The sequence below is a fragment of the Hoplias malabaricus genome, chromosome 9, assembly GCF_029633855.1.
Source record: "Hoplias malabaricus isolate fHopMal1 chromosome 9, fHopMal1.hap1, whole genome shotgun sequence".
Classification (NCBI taxonomy): Eukaryota; Metazoa; Chordata; class Actinopteri; order Characiformes; family Erythrinidae; genus Hoplias; species Hoplias malabaricus.
The window spans coordinates 26,465,547-26,484,905 of NC_089808.1; the positions used below are offsets into that span (position 1 = coordinate 26,465,547).

The 19,359-nt window shown below is 38.7% G+C and overlaps 1 protein-coding gene across 1 annotated transcript in view; it reads right to left on the reverse strand.

Moving 5' to 3' along the window:
* Window positions 1-4,138: 4,138 nt before the first annotated feature.
* The window catches only part of plcb3 (phospholipase C, beta 3 (phosphatidylinositol-specific)), a 63,742-nt gene continuing 48,521 nt past the window's right edge, over window positions 4,139-19,359 (reverse strand). Inside the window, exons 18-34 of the mRNA XM_066680495.1 lie at window positions 18,700-18,784; window positions 18,383-18,507; window positions 17,996-18,150; window positions 17,635-17,796; window positions 17,354-17,453; window positions 17,161-17,265; window positions 15,177-15,274; window positions 14,898-15,024; window positions 12,419-12,445; window positions 12,201-12,310; window positions 11,788-11,897; window positions 11,088-11,247; window positions 10,917-10,993; window positions 10,745-10,834; window positions 10,495-10,552; window positions 8,106-8,192; window positions 4,139-7,601 (exon numbers count right to left, since the gene is read on the reverse strand). Coding sequence (XP_066536592.1) covers window positions 7,308-7,601; window positions 8,106-8,192; window positions 10,495-10,552; window positions 10,745-10,834; window positions 10,917-10,993; window positions 11,088-11,247; window positions 11,788-11,897; window positions 12,201-12,310; window positions 12,419-12,445; window positions 14,898-15,024; window positions 15,177-15,274; window positions 17,161-17,265; window positions 17,354-17,453; window positions 17,635-17,796; window positions 17,996-18,150; window positions 18,383-18,507; window positions 18,700-18,784 — 1,970 coding nt within the window. The 3' untranslated portion in view covers window positions 4,139-7,307. The remainder of the gene's footprint in view (window positions 7,602-8,105; window positions 8,193-10,494; window positions 10,553-10,744; window positions 10,835-10,916; window positions 10,994-11,087; window positions 11,248-11,787; window positions 11,898-12,200; window positions 12,311-12,418; window positions 12,446-14,897; window positions 15,025-15,176; window positions 15,275-17,160; window positions 17,266-17,353; window positions 17,454-17,634; window positions 17,797-17,995; window positions 18,151-18,382; window positions 18,508-18,699; window positions 18,785-19,359) is intronic.

Consider the following 19,359-nt stretch of genomic DNA (forward strand, 5'->3'; position numbering starts at 1 on the left):
GTGGTGTGTTCTCCCTGTGTCTGCGTGGGTTTCCTCCAGGTGCTCCGGTTTCCTCCCACAGTCCAAAACACACGTCATTAGGTGGATTGGCAACTCAAAAGTGTCCGTAGGTGTGAGTGTGAGAAGAATTGGTGCCCCCTCCAGGGTTTGTTCCCACATTGCGCCCATTGATTCTGGGTAGACTCCGGACCCACCGTGACCCTGAATTGGACAAGTGGTTACAGACAATGAATGAATGAATGAATATCATAGCTGTCCCAATAAAAATGTCTCTCTAAAGTAGTAGGAAAAAACCCTTTTAACTCTCAATGGAAGTCAATGTAAAACAAACAAAAATCATTTCTATTCTTTTCATCAGAGCAGAACTGCAGATATCAACAATGAGGAAGTACTATCTTTGGGAAGTGCATACATATATGTTATGAAATCCCTTTGCCTTGTATAGCTGTGTTTATTCAGAAGCTGTATAATCGTATCTAATAATTGTATCTGTAAAGTGGCAGCAGGCCTGGATTTACAGAAGAACTGTTGGACTTACAGAGGAATCACTGCATGCTGCTGGATCAATACGAATCAATGAGAAGAGCTCAGGCAGCAGGCTGTGATTTGTTTTCTCTTGTAGACTGATCAGATCTGTGTTTAGACGAGCTGCCAGCTTCAGGCCATTCACCACAAGGCTATAAAGAGGAACAATTCTGAAACTGAAAATAAAAAAAAGATTAGATCCCATATGTTTTTACCTCCATGAATGAAAAAAGGTGTCCAGATCCACAGCGTCTGTTCTGGGGCTTATGTTAAATAACAGGCCGCTGCTGTTGTTGTGTTCTGTCAAAATGATTGCATTATGCACTCTCAGAGAAAAAGGTACATTATTGTTGCTAAAGGTACAAACAGTGAATCATATCTTTAAATGGACAACAGTGGTTTAAAGTCTCTTCTCCAGAAGGAGAGGTGGATATCTGTAATATTTCATTATAGATCTGTGTAAAATAAAAGAACACAATATCAGTCGTGGGGATTAAATGGGGCGTATGAAATCAACCCAACATTAAATTCTTCAATAATGATAGAATATGGTACAATTATGTTCCCTCATTAAAGGCACTGATCTTGACCTCAGTTTCCTCAACTGTATAAACTCTGAGGATGTGTATTACCAAACCCCAAAGCAAATGCACAGTCATTCATAGCACTTCATGAACTCTGAGGATAAGGAACTGGAGTTAGCCGTAGACTCTCAGTCCTGACACACACTCATGTATTAAAAAGCTCTTCTCGCCTGATAAAGAGAGGCATTTAAAGATAGGAGAGCAGAGAGAATGAAGATTGTCTTTCTGAAATGTACTTTCTGTGAGTGCTATTTTCGAGCAGCTGCTAAAAGGCTTTAAGGATCACTTCCAGAACTGAGTCACTTTCAAATGCATCACAACCATGCGGTCATTTTAAGGCCACTTTATCATTCTTTTTTTTTTTTTTATAAAGAAGAAATCTTCAGTTCCTTCTCTCAGCACGCTTCCTCTTAGCTCTAGCATCACGTTAGAAAGTGCCTTGCCTGACTCAGGCTCTTAAAGCGAGAATTAAAAATCTGACCAAAATGAGGCACTGTAGCGCCTTGATAAGAGAATAAGAAGTTAATTAAAGTCTCTTAAAATTTCAGTGAAAAATGTTTTAGTTTGTGTGTGTGTATTATAAACAATGAACAGACAATGCAGGGATTTAAACACAGTGAGCTATCAAGAGTTTCTTGTAATGCCAACTATGTGTATTTAACGTCTCCTCTTTTGTGAGGATCTCCAGCTCTTTGAGGTTGCTGGTTCTGATCACGCTGGTTTTAGTTCCCTTCACAGGTCTGGGCCACTCCAAAATGTCAACATTATACACTAGTAACATTATCTTTTGGCTGTGTTTCAGATCATTGTCTCATGGAACGGTCCAGTGTTGCCCAAGGCCAGTGTTTCTGCATGTTTTCGTCCAGAATTTCAAGAGTCTTGTTTATTATGATGGTATTTGCTTTGTCACAGAAGCCTGGGCTATTGGCCGACTAACACCATCAAAGTGTACATTCCCACCACCATGTTTGGCTGTGGCAATTTTGTTCCTGTGCCACAGAAATTCTTCCACAAACAAGCTATGAGCAAAATAACTGCATTTTTCTCCTCAGACCACAGAAATAATCACCAAAAGCTTTCCTTGTGCAGGTGAGCATTCCTTGTGGAGTCCTCCTGGGTTGGCATTTGTGAAAACCAGCCTTGTGCAGGGTCCTCTTCTTCATATTGGTAGAAATGTTCTGATTCATCAGGATGGTCTTGGTCGTTCTTATTGGATTCTCACATTGACATTTTTGCCAGCACAAGGTTCACTTTTGGTTTCCTACCATGCCCTTTGAAACCTGTGCAACGCAGGGATATATATATCCACTTCAGGGAACTGTGGATCACACATCACACCCTAGAGGACCTTTACAGCATGACACACACTCACACCTATGGACACTTTGAGTATATAAATCTATATGGTCATGGTCCGTATCGGTAGCTGCACAAGTGGATTTCTCCTGCCTTTAAGGCTTTTCACACTCTGTCTATATTTATATGGAAAAAAGCACTGTCAACATTATTGTGAGAACACAACAATGTGATCCTCAACTTTGACAAATGCTAATGCTAATGCTAACGTACTAACCCTACCGAACGGAATACAGAATAACCACATCTAAAAGGATAGTCACTAAATTTTTGGCTTCTTAACAAATAAACAAATCACATATGACACAAAACTGTGTTTAGTAGCTGACTAATCTGTCTTTGTGAAACAGTTTGAACCATTTACATTTTAATTTATAGCTATTATTTCAGTTCAGTTCAGGAATAAATATGGAATCACAATGTTAAAAAATAGGTAATCATTTTGTAAACTGTATTTTTAAAAGGCAAATGAAAAAACTCATGAAAGATGGAAATCCAATGCAAAGATATTGGTTGTTCCAAATCTGTAGTCTCTAAATTAAAGTATGCAAAAGGAAAACAAACAGGTAGATCATGTAAGACATCAACATTTACAGCATTTAGCAGATGCTCTTATCCAGCGACTCTAAAGTGCTTGGTGTTCAAACAGAATATATATGTGCTCACTAGTACAAATAGGTTCTAGTCCAATTATCCCTTTGAGCTCAGACACTGTCAGAACAAGGGCCAGTGCTGATACCTAGGAAGAACCAAACATAGCAAGTGTAATACACAGCATCGACTCAAGGCTCATACCTAGAAAGAAGTGTAGTATAAGTGTGATAAAGTCTGTTATGGTGCGCATTTAGTCAAAGCCAAAGCAATATGCTTTATAATAAAGAACAAATGGTTGGAAACAGAGTGAGTGTTTGTGACAGAACTGTAATAAATCAACTTAAAGAAATAGGATTTACAGATAGAAAAGCCAAACAAAATCCAGCGCTCACTCTCGAACAGAAGAGAAAACAGTAAATGAAGAAAGTAAACTTGAAATTCTGGACAATTTTTTTGTTCATTAACAGAATGATATTTCAGGACGATGACGCGTCTCGCCACAAAGAAAAGAATGTTAAAGATTTTCTTCAGGAAAAGCATCAACACAATGACACATCCAACTGACTCAGACTGATGAGGGGCAACAAAACACTGATGGATTCATTAACAAATAAAAATCCCAATGTTTTCTTTAAAATGATGTGACTCCATAACCTTTTCTTCTACTGTCTCTGGAAAGCATTCACCATTAAACAGATAGAATATTTGAGCCAGATTCTTCAGCTATTTAATGTTTTTGTGTAATATGTGATGTTTATTTGAAACAAAGTTAAAAGGAAAAAGTATTAAAACAAAAACACCTGCGTGAACATCTACGTCTCGGGGACTCCACCATTTGTCTACGAGGAAACAGTTTCTCATTCCATTAAACGCATGCTTTTTAAAAATGTGGAAATGAAATCATTCCTTGATCCGTTCAGGTTCACAGTTTCGAAATGTTATGAAATAAATAAAACTCCAGATATATAGTTTGATGCTCCTGAGTGGAAGACAAAACCCCGTTTCACAATCCTCTTGCTTCTTCTTAGGACTAAAAAAGAAGAAATGAAACACCCAGAAAGGGTAAGGTTTTTGACAAAAATTCTATATTTATTGAATGTACAGTTACATATATATTTATCAAGGCAATAAAAATTACATCCAGAGTAATATTTTTCCCTTTCACAAGGCAGATCAGTACTTTTTCTACATACAGTGTTTCAGAAGGAAATCAATGAAAATTTAAGAGCAAGAAAGAGTGAGAGATGCAAATCACATGCACTTGTTTAAAGCTGAGGCAGGACAGAATTAGCCCTTGGGACAGTGTTCATTCACCCCTCAAGCTTATGTTTAAAAAGCAAACACTAAGTACTCCACAGTATTATTCTTTTCTAGTCAAACTAATAACCCCTGCTCTCCCTTTAGGAAGCAATAACCACTGGCCAGGATTATTACTCACACACCTGCTTTTAACAAGGTACTGTACCAACCACATCAACCCTGATCTGTAGGACAGACATAACATTCGCACAGAATTCCTCTGAAGCATAAAACGTGTAAAAACAAAGGGAAAGTAAAAGTGCAGTGAAAGTACAATTCAAGAACAATGTAAAAACATAGGAACTAATTAAGAAACAGGTAATTATGCATCATTTTAGGGCACTTAACAATCTGATTTTTTTCCCTAAAATGTCTTATAATTTCAGAAGGAACACAAGGTTTCCTTTCACAAGTTTTAAAATAATAAGCACTTTGCATTAAATCTTACTCACAATAATGTCCAGGTTCATTAAAGGTCAAAGTGAGGACTGATTATCAGGGAGAGCTCACCAACTCTGACACACAGAATTAGTATTTTTGAGATTTATTAAAAACAAATGAGCTCTAAAAGTGTCTCCCTATTAATAAAATGACAGATAGGCAGCAGATGACGTTTGGAGGGGGGTTGATTGTTGTGTGCAAGTGTCTGGACACTTCAGGGGCAACAAGTTTTCAAGCAACATCTGACATCTTTCACATACACTGAAGTTCCCCACTCTAATAATAAAAAAACCCAAACATAAAACACACACACACACACCTTAACATTACTCGCACCTTCACTTTTAGTCAGTAGTAGGATATACATAGAACTACATACGTATGATTAACATGACTGCGATATATCATAGACTCGAATATCTAGGTGTGTACTGACAAAGACCCACACAGTGTAATGTAAAACCCATATCATACAACAAACACGTTTCTGATAAAGCATTAACAAGAACAACATCAATTCTTACTGTACATTATAAGACAGCATTTTACAAGAAGTACCATTTCTCATTTTCTTTAGAAGGGCTTTTAAAACTTTTGACAAAGCACATAATAAGGACTTTGGTGCGGATTTATACATTCACACGACAGCAGCCTACCACAAGAGATGGACTGGACTATCTCTGTACAACAGCTTTGACAGTATATTCCACCTCTACTTTCTGCAATGGGCTTGAAAGCCAGCATTGTATTTAATCAGTCAGAACCATCTCGTGCATCGGTTCTGTGTCTCCATACCTTTGGCTGATGATTATCTGCCTCCAGTCAAACGAGCCAAGTAACAGCCCCACGTACACCATCACTCGTATAATCACAGGTGTAGTCATTTCTGAAATAAGCAATAAAGTACCTGCTCTGTGATACAACATGCGTCTGTATTAGAGCGTCTAATTAGAGTGCGATTAGTGCTCAATCTGCCTTTTGCCTTCGCTAAAATGGACCAAGTGCAGTCTGTTCTCACGCCATACAACAGCCATGCTTTTAGTTCTGAGCTGCAAACTTGACCTATAGGGAGAGGAGAAGGGGAGAGAGGCCTAAAAACAGCAAAAAGATATGATGAGGAACTAATGGGAGAAAAAGTGGAAAAAGAACATCATGTAGAAAAACAGGGAACACCTGAATCCTGATTACAGTCAAAATGAGGCCAGCCATCCATTTTCATAGATGACAGAAAAACACCACACATTACAGAGCCCTAATGACACCTTAAATAAAATCAGCTGAACACGATGAACCTAAAGGTTTTCTCATATGCTGCACTTTTCTGCACGTTACATAACAGGGTAATGATACTGAGCAGACGTGACCTCTGGATGATTCCAGGTCTTTTATACACACTCACTTTCTCTGAACTGTGGGCCACATTTTGGCGCACTGCTCTGAAGGTGTGGATATATGCTGGTATTGTACTGAAACTGCTCTCTGTTGCACAGAATGACAAAAAAACAAAAGTGCACGTTTCCTGAAGAGTAGCAGTGGTTTTGAGGAAGTGCAGTGCATGGGATATCCACACCAACTACACACAGAATTAGAGAGCGGGGATTAGGTTAAGCTACACCACAGATGGAGAGATGGAGGAATGGGAAAATAGAGAGACATGGAGATGGTAAAGAGGGAGATACAGAAATTGGGGCGAGTGGGCGGGGGGTTGTACGAATCTGTGCGTGAAATATGAGAAAATCTGAATTTAAAAAACAGAGTAATACATGGTTATTTCAAAATTGTTTCAGTACTTTCACACAAATCTCTTACTATTGTGAATGATCCAAAAAAAAACACACGCACACAAAAAAATAACAAAACTGTATCAGTAATGTTTCTGTCTGTAAAAGAAATCCGTAGTGAGAATTAACTTTATTGTCCTGCGGGACAGGGAGCAGTGGCTTATAGGATTGCCCATCTGTGCATTATTATGTAAACAAGTACCATTCAGATTACGCATTAGCCTGGCGTTTGCATCACAGGAATCACCACTAACCTACTCTACCGCTAAAGCTACACTGCCACCTGCCGGACAGCTCAGAGCACTACCCTTCCCCGTTCACGTACATGCCACAGAAATAAATTAAGATTCTCCCTCTTTAAAAATGGGTTTGCTCTCCTTTCCACAGGTGCTTGACACAAAGGCATCAGTATACACTGCCCATGTGATTAAAGCTTAGAGAAGAGTCCATTATTGTCTTGGCTACAAGCATAACTTTGGTTAAAATAAGAGTAAGACGTATCCAAAACAGAAGAAGCAGACTTCAAGCTGAAGCCCAGCAGAACCTGCCTGACGTCCATACCTGACCATACATGTGTAAAAATTAATGAACAGTAAGGCAGTAAAAAAGAACTGAAATCCTTTAAAAACATTTATACAACTTTCTGCAATACTATGTCTATCATCATAATCCGTAATCCAGTGAGAACAAGGGCCTAAGAAAGAAAGAGTAATCAACTGAGTTGGAGTTACACGGCTGTGAACTCTGTCTCTGAAGTGACCGGTGTGCTAGACGAGGAGGAGTCGCCCAGCGATGTGGCGCTACTGTCCAAACTGGGGCTCCAGCTGTGATTTGGTGAAGAGAAAGGGGGTGTGCTGCAGTTGGAGGGCGGGCCAGAGCCCGAGTTATCGTAAGAGGGCTGGCTGCAAAGGGCATCACTGCGCAGACCTTTGATTTCTAGCTCTCCCTGCAGGTAGACTTGGATCTCTTCTGGCAAACGCTCAAACTCAGCATCACATTGCTTCTTCAATAATGACATGTACTGCACACACACAGAGAAAAATGCATAAAACTTTACTTCTTTAAATAGACACCACTGATCACAATTATGCAGTGCAAAAAAACAAGTGTAAGAGATAAAAGTGAAAGAGTGAGAATAAAATACAGGAGAGAAACAGAGCAAGAATACCTTGGACTCACATTGAATTCAGAGAGATAAAAAAGTCAAAGCTGCAGTCTGCTTTCTTTTTAAAGGGGGCATAAAAAGACCCATTTTCATATTCATTTGGGCACCTTTAGCTCCTACCAACACATTGACTAATAATGAACAGCCCTTTTTGTGCCTTGTGCCTCACTCCTGGGCTCCCTGGGGTTGACAGTAAACAGTGGCTCGTTCTCAGCAGCGGCTGAAACTGGTCGTTCTGAACAGGGCCGTTTAGACAAGGTGAGAAAAGTACTGTGCTGTTTTATCAAACCACTGCCAAAGAAGGCAACAATAGTTTACAGATAAGAAGTGGAAAGAGGAATGAAATCAAGATGGACAGACCATAGGTTGCTCCTCTTCAATCTTCTGAAGAACCTCTCTTTGAAGGGCCATCAGCTTCTCCTGACGCTTTTCCTGAGACTCGTCCAGCTGCAAGATCAAGACGTCTAATCAGGGGGTGTGTAGTAACTATGTACAATTTACTGAATGAGATATACCCAATTTATAATTTAATGAATCTGCATTTTCTTAAAACAATCCTGCTCTGATTTATTTACTGACATTAATTCTTAGAATATCTCTTTAATTTCTCTGTAATAAGCTTATTCACCTCGAGCTGTTTTTGTTTTTCACTATAAAGTTTCAAAAAAGTGGACTGGCACCAAAACCTTTGAGTTCTTTTAGAATTCTTGAAAAAGTAATCAATCATATTTATTAATTGAGAAATAATAATGTAATTGCTCTTTGAGACACTAAATACATTATCATCTAGCATAAACACATTTTTACACTATACAATCACACAATAACATGTGAGCTTACGTTATGTACATGTGCTTACTCCATACCAGTCCTTATGGCAACCCACTGATGAATTTTTTAAAAAGATTATTATCCCTCTCTGTTTAGGCTTTCATTTAATGTCTCATTAATTTATATCAGGGGTTGCTGGTGAAATTCAAACAATTCATGTATTGTCTAGGAGTGCTACTGTGTAATCTGGAACAAAACATTTTCTACCACGTTCACAACATACAGTAGTGTTCAAGCACAAACTCTCTATAGTAGTTTTTATTTCCGCGCATTGGGAACATTGCACACTGGATTTAGCATTTAGCATTTAGCATGAATCACTAACCTGATATCTAGTTGCATAACCACCGTTTTTTAGAACTGCTTCTATGTTGCATAGAGTCAACCAACTTCTGGCACCTGTCAACTGGTATTCCAGCCCAGAATGCTTTGACTACATATCATAATTCATTTGCATTTCTTGGTTTTGCCTCAGAAACTGCATTTTTGATGTCACCCCACAAGTGTTCTAAGGTCCAGGGATTGGGCTGGCCACTCCATAACCTCAATTTTGTTGGACTGGAACCAAGATTTTGCCCGTTTACTGGTGTGTTTAGGGTCATTGTCTTGTTGAAACTCCCATTTCAAGGGCATTTCCTCTTCAGTGTAAGGCAACATGACCTCTTCAATATTTTGATACATGCAAACTGGTCCATGATCCCTGGTGTGCGGTAAATAGGCCCGGCACCACAGTAAGTGAAACACGGTCATATCATGATGCACCACCATGCTTCACTGTCCTCAGAGTGTACTGTGGCTTGAATTCAGAGCTTGTGGGTTGTCTGCAGCCTTTGGACCCAAAAAGAACAATTATACTTTCATCAGTCCACAAAATGCTTCTCCATCTCTCTTTAGCCCAGTTGAGGTGTTCTTTAGCAAACTGTATTATCGCTTAAGTAAATATCTTTTTTTTTTTTTTTTTTTTTTTTTTTTTTTTTTTTTTTTTTAAACAGCGGGGACTCCCTGCTAATAAATTAGCTTCTCACAGGCGTCTTCCAACTGTCTCAGTACTCACAGGTAACTTGAGACTGTCTTTCATCATCCTGGCAATGATCATTGGCTGAGCCTTTGCCATTCTGGCTATTCTTTGATCCATTTGAATTGTAGTCTTCAGTTCTCTTCCAAGTCTCTCTGGTTTTGCTTTCCATTTTAAAGCGTTGGAGATCATTTTAGTAGAATAGTCTGTCATTGTCTGCACTTTTTAATACGTTTTACCCTCTCCAATCAATTTTTAATGAAAGTACGCTGTTCTTCTACAATGCCTCAAACGACCCATATGAAAACATGTGCAGGCTTTACCCTTAAATAAGTATATAATAAACCTGATACACACCTTGTTTCTCCACAGAATGATTGACCTCACTAACTGAACTCCATACTGCTACTATTTTGAACACACCCCTTTCAATTAACTATTGAAATACACAGACTCAAGAACATGTATATCATAAATGCTGAGTTTATTGGTTTTCTAAGAATCTACTGTACAAACTGGTAAATGTTTTGTCATGTGGTAATATAATTTATACCAAAAACAGTGATTAATCTGGTTAGTCATATTTGACTGTTATTATTTTGAACACTACTATATCAAGTGCTTTCTTAGTTTGTACTATATTGTTTCTTTGTATGTACTCTAATAATACAGTGTTTTGAAAAAAATATTTTTCAAGTAAATAGTTTTAAATTATATGTCTCACATGACCAAGGCTTTTGCACAGAACTGTAAAATTCCACTGATTTCCACCGCAGTTCAGGACATTACTCAGTACTAAGTAGTTACTTTTGTATTTCTAGTCAAACTGGGAAAGGTACTTTTGCTGCGGTCATCATTTCAGCGAGAAGGAGAGAATTTCTACAGTAAGACGTGGACACTCACCCTGCGCAGCAAGTTCACTGAGTCCTGGATATGTTTCTTATTTATTTCATTTTGCTCCCTGTAATAAGGATAAAAAATGCATTTTGTAACATAGGTGTTAATACATATACCAAAAGAAAGGCTACAAATAACCATATGTAAAAAACAGCTGCTCTTATCAGAAAATTAACTGGGTTTGTATTTGCTTTATTTACAAAACTTGTACATACAGCACATGAAGAAAAAAAAACCCTGCTTAAGGGTTACTCACAACTCTGCCTTCTCTTTGTCCGCTTTCCTCGCCTCAATGATGCTGTTCTGCCTTTTTCTGTCTAGAATCCTCTGCAAATCCTTCTTCTCTCTAATGACAGGAGAAGAGATGTAGCACAGCACAACACAACATACAAAGTGCATTGGCACCAGCTCAAAGAATAATGTCTTACTTTTCACAGATCTCCTTAAGTTTCTTGATTTGGGCAGCATGGCATTCCTGTGCAACATCTTTCAGTTTCTGATATGCCTGAGAAAAATACAAATACAGTAAGAGTTCAGGTTCATGCAGAGTTCAGGTGTCAACATTCATGTGTGTGTGTGTGTGTGGGCATGTATGGTACCTCTGTGAGTTGACTGCACTTCGTATCCCTCTCCAGCTGATATTGCTGCTTGCGCAGTTCAAGCAGGTCCTGTATCTGACGCTCTCTCAGCTCCCATGTCTGCTTCTGTAAGTCCCCTTCGAGAGAACTTAGCTCCGTCCTCGCACCACTCTGTGGCTCACTGTCAGTCCACACACACACACACACACACACACACACGCACACACACACACAGACAGTTGTATGCAAAAGTTTTTGTACCCTGGTCAAATTACACACTTAATTTTATTGTGGGAAAAAAAAGAATTATAAATGGTGTGGCAGTACATCAGAGCTCATGGTTATTAGACTACAAAGCTTTCTAAGCACGATCCCTATCAAAAGCAGATCGCCAGTGCAACAGATGGGAGTCTAAAGCCCCTTGGGCTGGATCACTCTCTGGCTCCTCTCATCAACCAGTCTCTCACTAGAAAATGCTAGCATCACATTCTCCATTTCTAATCATTTGTTATGTTTCACATACTGGAAAACTATAGAATACAGTGTGTACCATGCCTTTGTGTAATTACGATGACATTAAAATATCAAACAGTAAATCTAGTGGATGTGTACTTACTACAGCAGTTAGAAAAACAAGACATCACTTGATGAAGTGTTACATTGCTCATTATGGTATATGCCAAATGTATAACATTCTTCCTCTACTCATGTTTCCTCTTACTTTTTTTTCACACTGAGGCGAAGCTTTTTCTCCACTTGACTCTTGCGTTTCTGTATGTCCAGGCTCAGCTGATTAAACTTCATCCTCTGCTCCTTACGTAGAGCCCACACCTAAAACAGACACATTTATATTCAATACCTCATTCCCAACAATTTGATTATTTTCCCCATATGAATATAAACATCAAATATGACAGAAATGCCCATTAATATTCACAATGTGATTATGAAATTAATAGTGGTCTTTCAGCTGATCCATCCAGTCCATTAAAGATGTACTTGTTAATCACTAATTCACACCAATTGTTGTTAGAATACGAGGAGGATAATGGAACAATTATTACATTTGTTTGTTAAATAAGATAACCAGAACGGCTTGTAAAATATGTTGTTTTAGCAGTTATTGAATTGTACCTTCTTAAGATGCTTCTTTCGTAGCTCCTTCAGTTCTTTGGATTGTTTCTTGATCAGCTTCACATAAGACTTGTGCTGCCTGAGTTCTTCTATGCTCTGAGGCTCTATTGCTGTATCACACAGAGGAAGACATTTATGTAGCCACAATAGTCTGGACTGGCTGTGTGCTGTGACTATGACTGATGAAGATGAAGATGATAATGGGTGCTATTCCCTACCTGTTAATATACTGAGGACCAGGTCTCCTAAAAAATAAATACAAATAATGAAGGTGGAATCATTTAGAACCAAAACAGTAACCAGCAATTTTGCAATCAATGCTACATATCCCTGCATTTGTATGATGTCATAGTGTATAGTAGCCACCATTTTGAGGACCTCCACATTACACAGAAACACACAACTCAAATACAATTGGGATTGTTTACATTGTTTTGTTGTTCAAAAACCATGGTGTTCAAAACAATTAGTTCTTGTTTAGATGTTAAAGTTATAGTTTAAGACTACAACAGTGTAGAACCCATTATTTTATAACCTACACTGTGCATTACACAGGGTCAGATTATTTACCCTAGAAACAGGGTGAACAGAATAAGATAAAAGTGATGTGTGGCTTTAATTATAGTCTTATATAAGCTAAAACATAACAGAAATAACATGATCACTGAAGCTGATATATGGTCTGATTAACTTACATATTCTGTCAGAGGGAGAGTAAGGCAGTTTTCTGTTACATTTTATGATGAAAATGCTAATAGGACTAACAGAGTTTAACAGCCTCTTCCTCCTTATCCAACTTATGGTGCTTTTCCACTGCGTGATATCGACTCGGCTCAGCTTGCTTTTAGCTGGTTGTTTTTCGACTAGCACAGCTCCCCCATGAAATGTAGCTGATGATGTCGCAAAACCCCATCTCTAACAGGAACTTCAGGCATTGAAATCCACAACATCACCATGCGGTAAAGTTAGATGCTGTTTAGACAGAATGTCCAAATTACAGGTGGATGCAAGTGATACTGGTATGGGTGCTGTCCTTCTACAAAACAGAAACCATCCTGTTTGCTTCTTTTCTAAGAAGTTTTTAAAATATCAGCTAGTGTATAGCACAATAGAGAAAGACAATTCCAACACTTTGAAGTATATATTGGTAGCAGTTCTGTTCCAATCACCATTTACACTGACCACAATCCTCCAACTTTCCTTAGCCGTATGTGTATCTCGAACCAGCGGTTAATGCTGCGGCTATGAGTTTGTTTTTCTCCTTTTGGTTACTGACACTAGATTTATAGCGTCATAGTTTTGGGAGTGGGGTTTGTGTGTGTTTTTGTATATACCTAGGGAGTGAGGTAAGACATTGTCTTTTGTTTCATTTAGGTAAGTTAGAGCTGTCTGTGGGTCAGTTAGGTGGCGTGTTTGTTATTTTTGTCTGCATAAGGCCATCCTGTTACTGAAGTTGATTTTTGGACAGAACAGGGCTATGCACCCCAGTTCTAACACATTAGATTTCCTTGTTGCATGTTCGGCTTTTGCGTGTTTCGTGTGTTTTGTTGGCCACCTGCCCAAGGAGCATTTAAACCTCTTCAAATCACCTCATGGTAATGTTATAAGCTGCTGTTGTGAATGGTATAAAAATAAATATGAAAGCTGCCTTGACAGGTCTCTCTGACCAATCAGCACTCTGCAAGGTTTAAACGTCACAGTTTAGTACCTACTTGACTTGGTTGGAACGTAACTGAGTAGGGACTGAAAAAAGTTTGCCCAGTGGAAAAGCAAAAGAACCGGGTTGAGTCGTGTAGGTTCCATGCTGTGGAAAAGTGCCATAAGCAGGATCCTTTACACCACTGATGCAAAGAGGCAATGGGCTTCTGTGCTTTTTTAATGCTGTGAAACCCTCTTTAGCGAAAGAACAGGAAATGTGTATGAGATAAATATATCCATCTCTCACCTGTAAACACAGGTGCTGCGCTACGAACAAGAACACTTTGTCCTCAAAATGACAACCACATGGTAATAGATAGATAAAACAATGAACTGCTCATCCAAAATTTATTAGCCTATGACCTGTAATATTGGAGCAGTGTGCAATTTTAATGCAATTATGTGAAATAGCATGCTTTTGTCAATTTTCTGTGTTTTCATTTACACAACAGATAGTTCTGCCCCTGCAATTTGATGGCACATTCGATTAGTGCTCATAGAGAGTACAAAAGCATTGGTATTTTTAACTGTACACGTATCACACTGCCTTGTACGATAGCGGTATTAACTGGTTATTACCAGTTAGATAAATATACAGTTAGCCTAACATACATAAACATTGGCTGTGGTAGTGTATTGATGGAATGACAGTGGAAATGAAGAAGAAGAGGTGGTGAGAAGAGAAAAAAAAAAGAAACACCTATCGATCCCCTTAGGAAAATAGCCGTTGCAGTGAAAAAACAAATACACACTAGTGAGCAATTCTTTACGAACACTAGGGGCAGTTAACACACACGACCAGAGCAGGGGGCCACCAACCACTTAGCTGCCCAGGGAGCAGTTTGGGGGTTAGGTGCCCTGCTCAAGGGCACTTCATTCATAAATAAAATTTTCTTTGCTGCTCCCGGCGACCCTCCGTGTTCAAAGCTCGCTTCTCTAACCTAAAGGCCACGGCTGCCCCCTATAGCTTGGTTTATGTAGCTGGTATTGTTGCTGTACCTTGTGGCGGTAATACAACCTCAGCTTCCACTGGAGGAGGGGTTGGTGAAGGTAAATTTGGGAAATCCAGAACTGTCACAGCACTGGGTTCTGTTTTTTCTCCTTCCTCCTGTTTTACCTGTACTCGCTACATGAACAGAAACACACAGCAAAGATGAGAAAAATAGATATATTAAGGATATATCTATAGAATATATATAGAATAGATATATATATAGAATATTTAGACATATTAAGGATAATCATATTTGTGACACACACACACACCTACACACACACCTTATTACGCTCATTGTTGTCCTCCATGAATACGGACAGCTGGCTCTCCCTCTGGTCCAGGACATGTTTAATTGGATTGGTCAGAGCATCAGCATAGCCTAGGCAACAAACAAACAAATACATATTCTCCTTGAGCTAGATTTACTTACTGCATATACTACTGCTTACGTATGTATAATACAAACCGGATTCCAAAAAAGTTGGGACACTAAACAAATTGTGAATAAAAACTGAATGCAATTATGTGGAGATGACAAATATCAATATTTTATTCGTAATAGAACATAAATGACAGATCAAAAGTTTAATCTGAGTAAATGTAACATTTTAAAGGAGAAATATGTTGATTCAAAATTTCACAGTGTCAACAAAAAATCCCAAAAAAGTTGGGACAAGTAGCAATAAGTGGCTGGAAAAAGAAAACTGAGCATATAACAAACAGCTGGAAGACCAATTAACACTAATTAGGCCAATTGACAACATGATTGGGTATAAAAAGAGCTTCTCAGAGTGTCAGTGTCTCTCTGAAGCCAAGATGGTAAGAGGATCACCAATTCCACCATTGTTGCGCAGAAAGATGTGCAGCGATACCAGAATGGTGTTACCCAGCGTAAAATAGCAAAGACTTTTAAGTTATCATCATCAACCGTGCATAACATCATCGAAAGATTCAGAGAATCTGGAACAATTGCTGTGTGTAAGGGTCAAGGCCGTAAAACTCTACTGGATGCTCGTGATCTCTGGGCCCTTAAACGTCACTGCACCTCAAACAGGAATGCCACCGTCAAAGAAATAACAGAATGGGCTCAGGAATACTTCCAGAAAGCATTGTCAGTGAACACAATCCACCGTGCCATCCGCCGTTGCCAGCTGAAACTGTACAGTGCAAAGAGGAAGCCATTTCTAAGCAAGCTCCACAAGCTCAGACGTTTGCACTGGGCCAGGGGTCTTTTAAAATGGAGTGTGGTAAAATGGAAGACCGTTCTGTGGTCAGATGAGTCACGATTTGAAGTTCTTTATGGAACACTGGGACGCCATGTCATCCGGACCAGAGAGAACAAGGATAACCCAAGTTGTTATCAACGCTCCGTTCAGAAGCCTGCATCACTGATGGTATAGGGTTGCATAAGTGCTTGTGGCATGGGCAGCTTGCATGTCTGGAAAGGCACCATTAATGCAGAGAACTATGTTCAGGTTCTAGAACAACATATGCTCCCATCTAGACGTCAACTCTTTCAGGGAAGACCCTGCATTTTTCAACAAGATAATGCCAGACCACATTCTGCAGCAATCACAACATCATGGCAATGTAGGAGAAGGATCCAGGCACTGAAATGGCAGCCTGCAGTCCAGATCTTTCACCTATAGAGAACATTTAGCGCATCATAAAGAGGAAGGTGTGACAAAGAAGGCCCAAGACGATTGAACAGTTAGAGGCCTGTATTAGACATGAATGGGAGAGCATTCCTATTTCTAAACTTGAGAAACTGGTCTCCTGTCCCCAGACGTCTGAGTGTTGTAAGAAGAAGGGCGATGCCACACAGTGGTAAAAAATGGCCTTGTCCCAACTTTTTTGGGATTTGTTGATGCCATGAAATTTTGAAACAACATATTTTTCCCTTAAAATGATACATTCTCTCAGTTTAAACTTTTGATCTGTGATTTGTGTTCTATTTTGAATAAAATATTAGATGTTGGCACCTCCACATCATTGCATTCAGTTTTTATTCACAATTTGTTTAGTGTCCCAACTTTTTTGGAATCCGGTTTGTAATTTAAAATGGTGATGTTCAAATAAATAATTCTATTTGAGTAAGTAAGTCAGAAGGAGATGCTCATGGTACTTGTACTAACAGCAACCTTTACTATTTTTCCCTGTTCTCATTTATTGTTATATATATTATATAGATTATATGATATATATATATATATATATATATCATATAATCTGGCTTTAATAAATAAGAGGAGTGTATTTTCTTACTTTGGTGCGCATTAGGGACGTAGTCCTGAACTTCAGTGTACACCAGCAGGGAGGCGAGCAAAAGTGGCTGATTGAGCTCATTCTTCAGGTTAATGTAATGGTACCCTGAAAAAAACACAAATACAAAGACTACACTTAAGCTGTCATACTCATCAAGAGTCATTAAAGCAGTAGACGAGCAGTGTGAACTGACCTGGCCTTAAAGCCACAACTGGCAAGATTCTATGGCCAATTAACTTCCCATTCTCTTCAAATACAGCCACCCTCAGTGATGCCAATGTTGGCAAGACCACCTAGAGAGAGAGAGAGAGAGAGAGAGAGAGAGAGAGAGAGAGAGAGAGAAAGAGAAAAAGAGAGAGAGATCCATTACTTCAAAATATGTTGATAATAAATTCTATTTTTAGGCTCAGATAAGTACCCAAGTCTGGGGCAAATATCTAAGGGTAGTATCAACGATGTGAGTAGTATAGTTACTTTATTAAAGATGAATGACTCCTCCTCCCAAACAGGGTCCATTGAGTTGTTATTGGATGTTTTGGTTCGGTATTTCCTCTTGGTGTCCGCAGGCAGTCCAAACATGTCTACTTCAGCATACACACCCACCTTCTTATCAGACAGAAACTGACCTGACACAATCTATTTATATATATGAGAAAGAGCAAGAGTGCGAGCAAATGAGAGAGAGAGAGAGAGAGAATGCAGATAAAAACAAATCAGTATCCAAAGTAGTACATATGCACTAAACGGTTATTGTAGAGTGTATGCTAGATGTTCTACACTTTTGCAGCACAGTATAAAAATACAGCAACAACAACAGAACAACCACACACATTACCTTAATCTTGACTGTGTTAGCAACAATGCCATCCACTATATCTTCCGTGAAGGGGTCAAAGTGTTTGTCCGTGCGTCTCATGAACTCAGGCTTCAGCAGGTAGCCACTACGGCCATTATACTCAAACACACTCAAGTTCAGCTGCATTGGCAAATCTACAAACAATTCCCACAATTATGAAACTACTTTTAATTGAGCTTTCAATTGATACATTTTTAAATATACATAAGTACATGAAATTCATTTCCTAGATTAAACAAAAGGTGGCAAATCGATAGATTTCACTTGAATTTTTACATGGAATTTCATGACGTGATGGATCAGAGCTTAGGTGAATTAGCGCTATTTATTACTAGATGCATTTAAAGTCGATTGGAAAGGACTCACCAAGAGTCTGAAAGTTGAGTGCCACCATCTGGCAGCCCACATTCCAGAAGAGCTGAGGCATGTAGTTACTGGAGTCCACCCGTGTGCCTTTAGGATAGATTCGACTCATCTGCTTCTTATTGTATCTGAACACACACAGTTCAGGAGAGACAACACATCCACACTGTACAACAGGTAATAGCTAAATATATTTGTAGACATTCAGACAACACCGGATTCATTTAATTAACAGTTACATGTAAATAAACAGAATGCAGGGTCAGTTAACACACATGGGGGAAAAAACATTCACAAACAAAGAAAATGCAAAAGGATACTCCACAAATTCAATGGGTGAATTCTTCACTGTGTCCAATCCCTTCGTTTCCACAAAAGACGACATTTCAAAATACCTGTCCTTCTCTGAGAAAAACATGATCAATTACACTCCACATTTGTAAAGTATCAAACTTAAGTGAGTAGACTAATCACACACACACACACATTTAAAAATTAATTCTATATATTACAAATTTTTTTCCACATTTGTGAATTTAAATTATTATTGTTGTTGTTGTTGTTTTAAATTTATGCATTCCATATACATTTGTGGATTTTAATATAACGTGTATGTAGTTGCTCACATGCAGTTACAAACTCCTTTACACTTGTGAGTATAATTTTACAAACTCAAAACCTTTTTGACTCCATAAAAGTAGAGAAAGATTTTCTGAGAATTCTGTCTGTTTACAGCTTAATTCCTTTCTCTTTTAATCCGAACTCTGCGCTAAATTTACAACTGCGGTGGGAGACTGGGCTTGTGATTTTCTTCACCCGTTTTCAGACGGTGACATTGAGCTCCCACAGCGCCCCCTCCCTGTGGCTCTCTTATATGCACATGAACATATTTGACACATCACACACACGTGATAAATACCGTCCTCATTTTAAGACACGTCCACATTGTACATACATATATATATATATATATTTATATT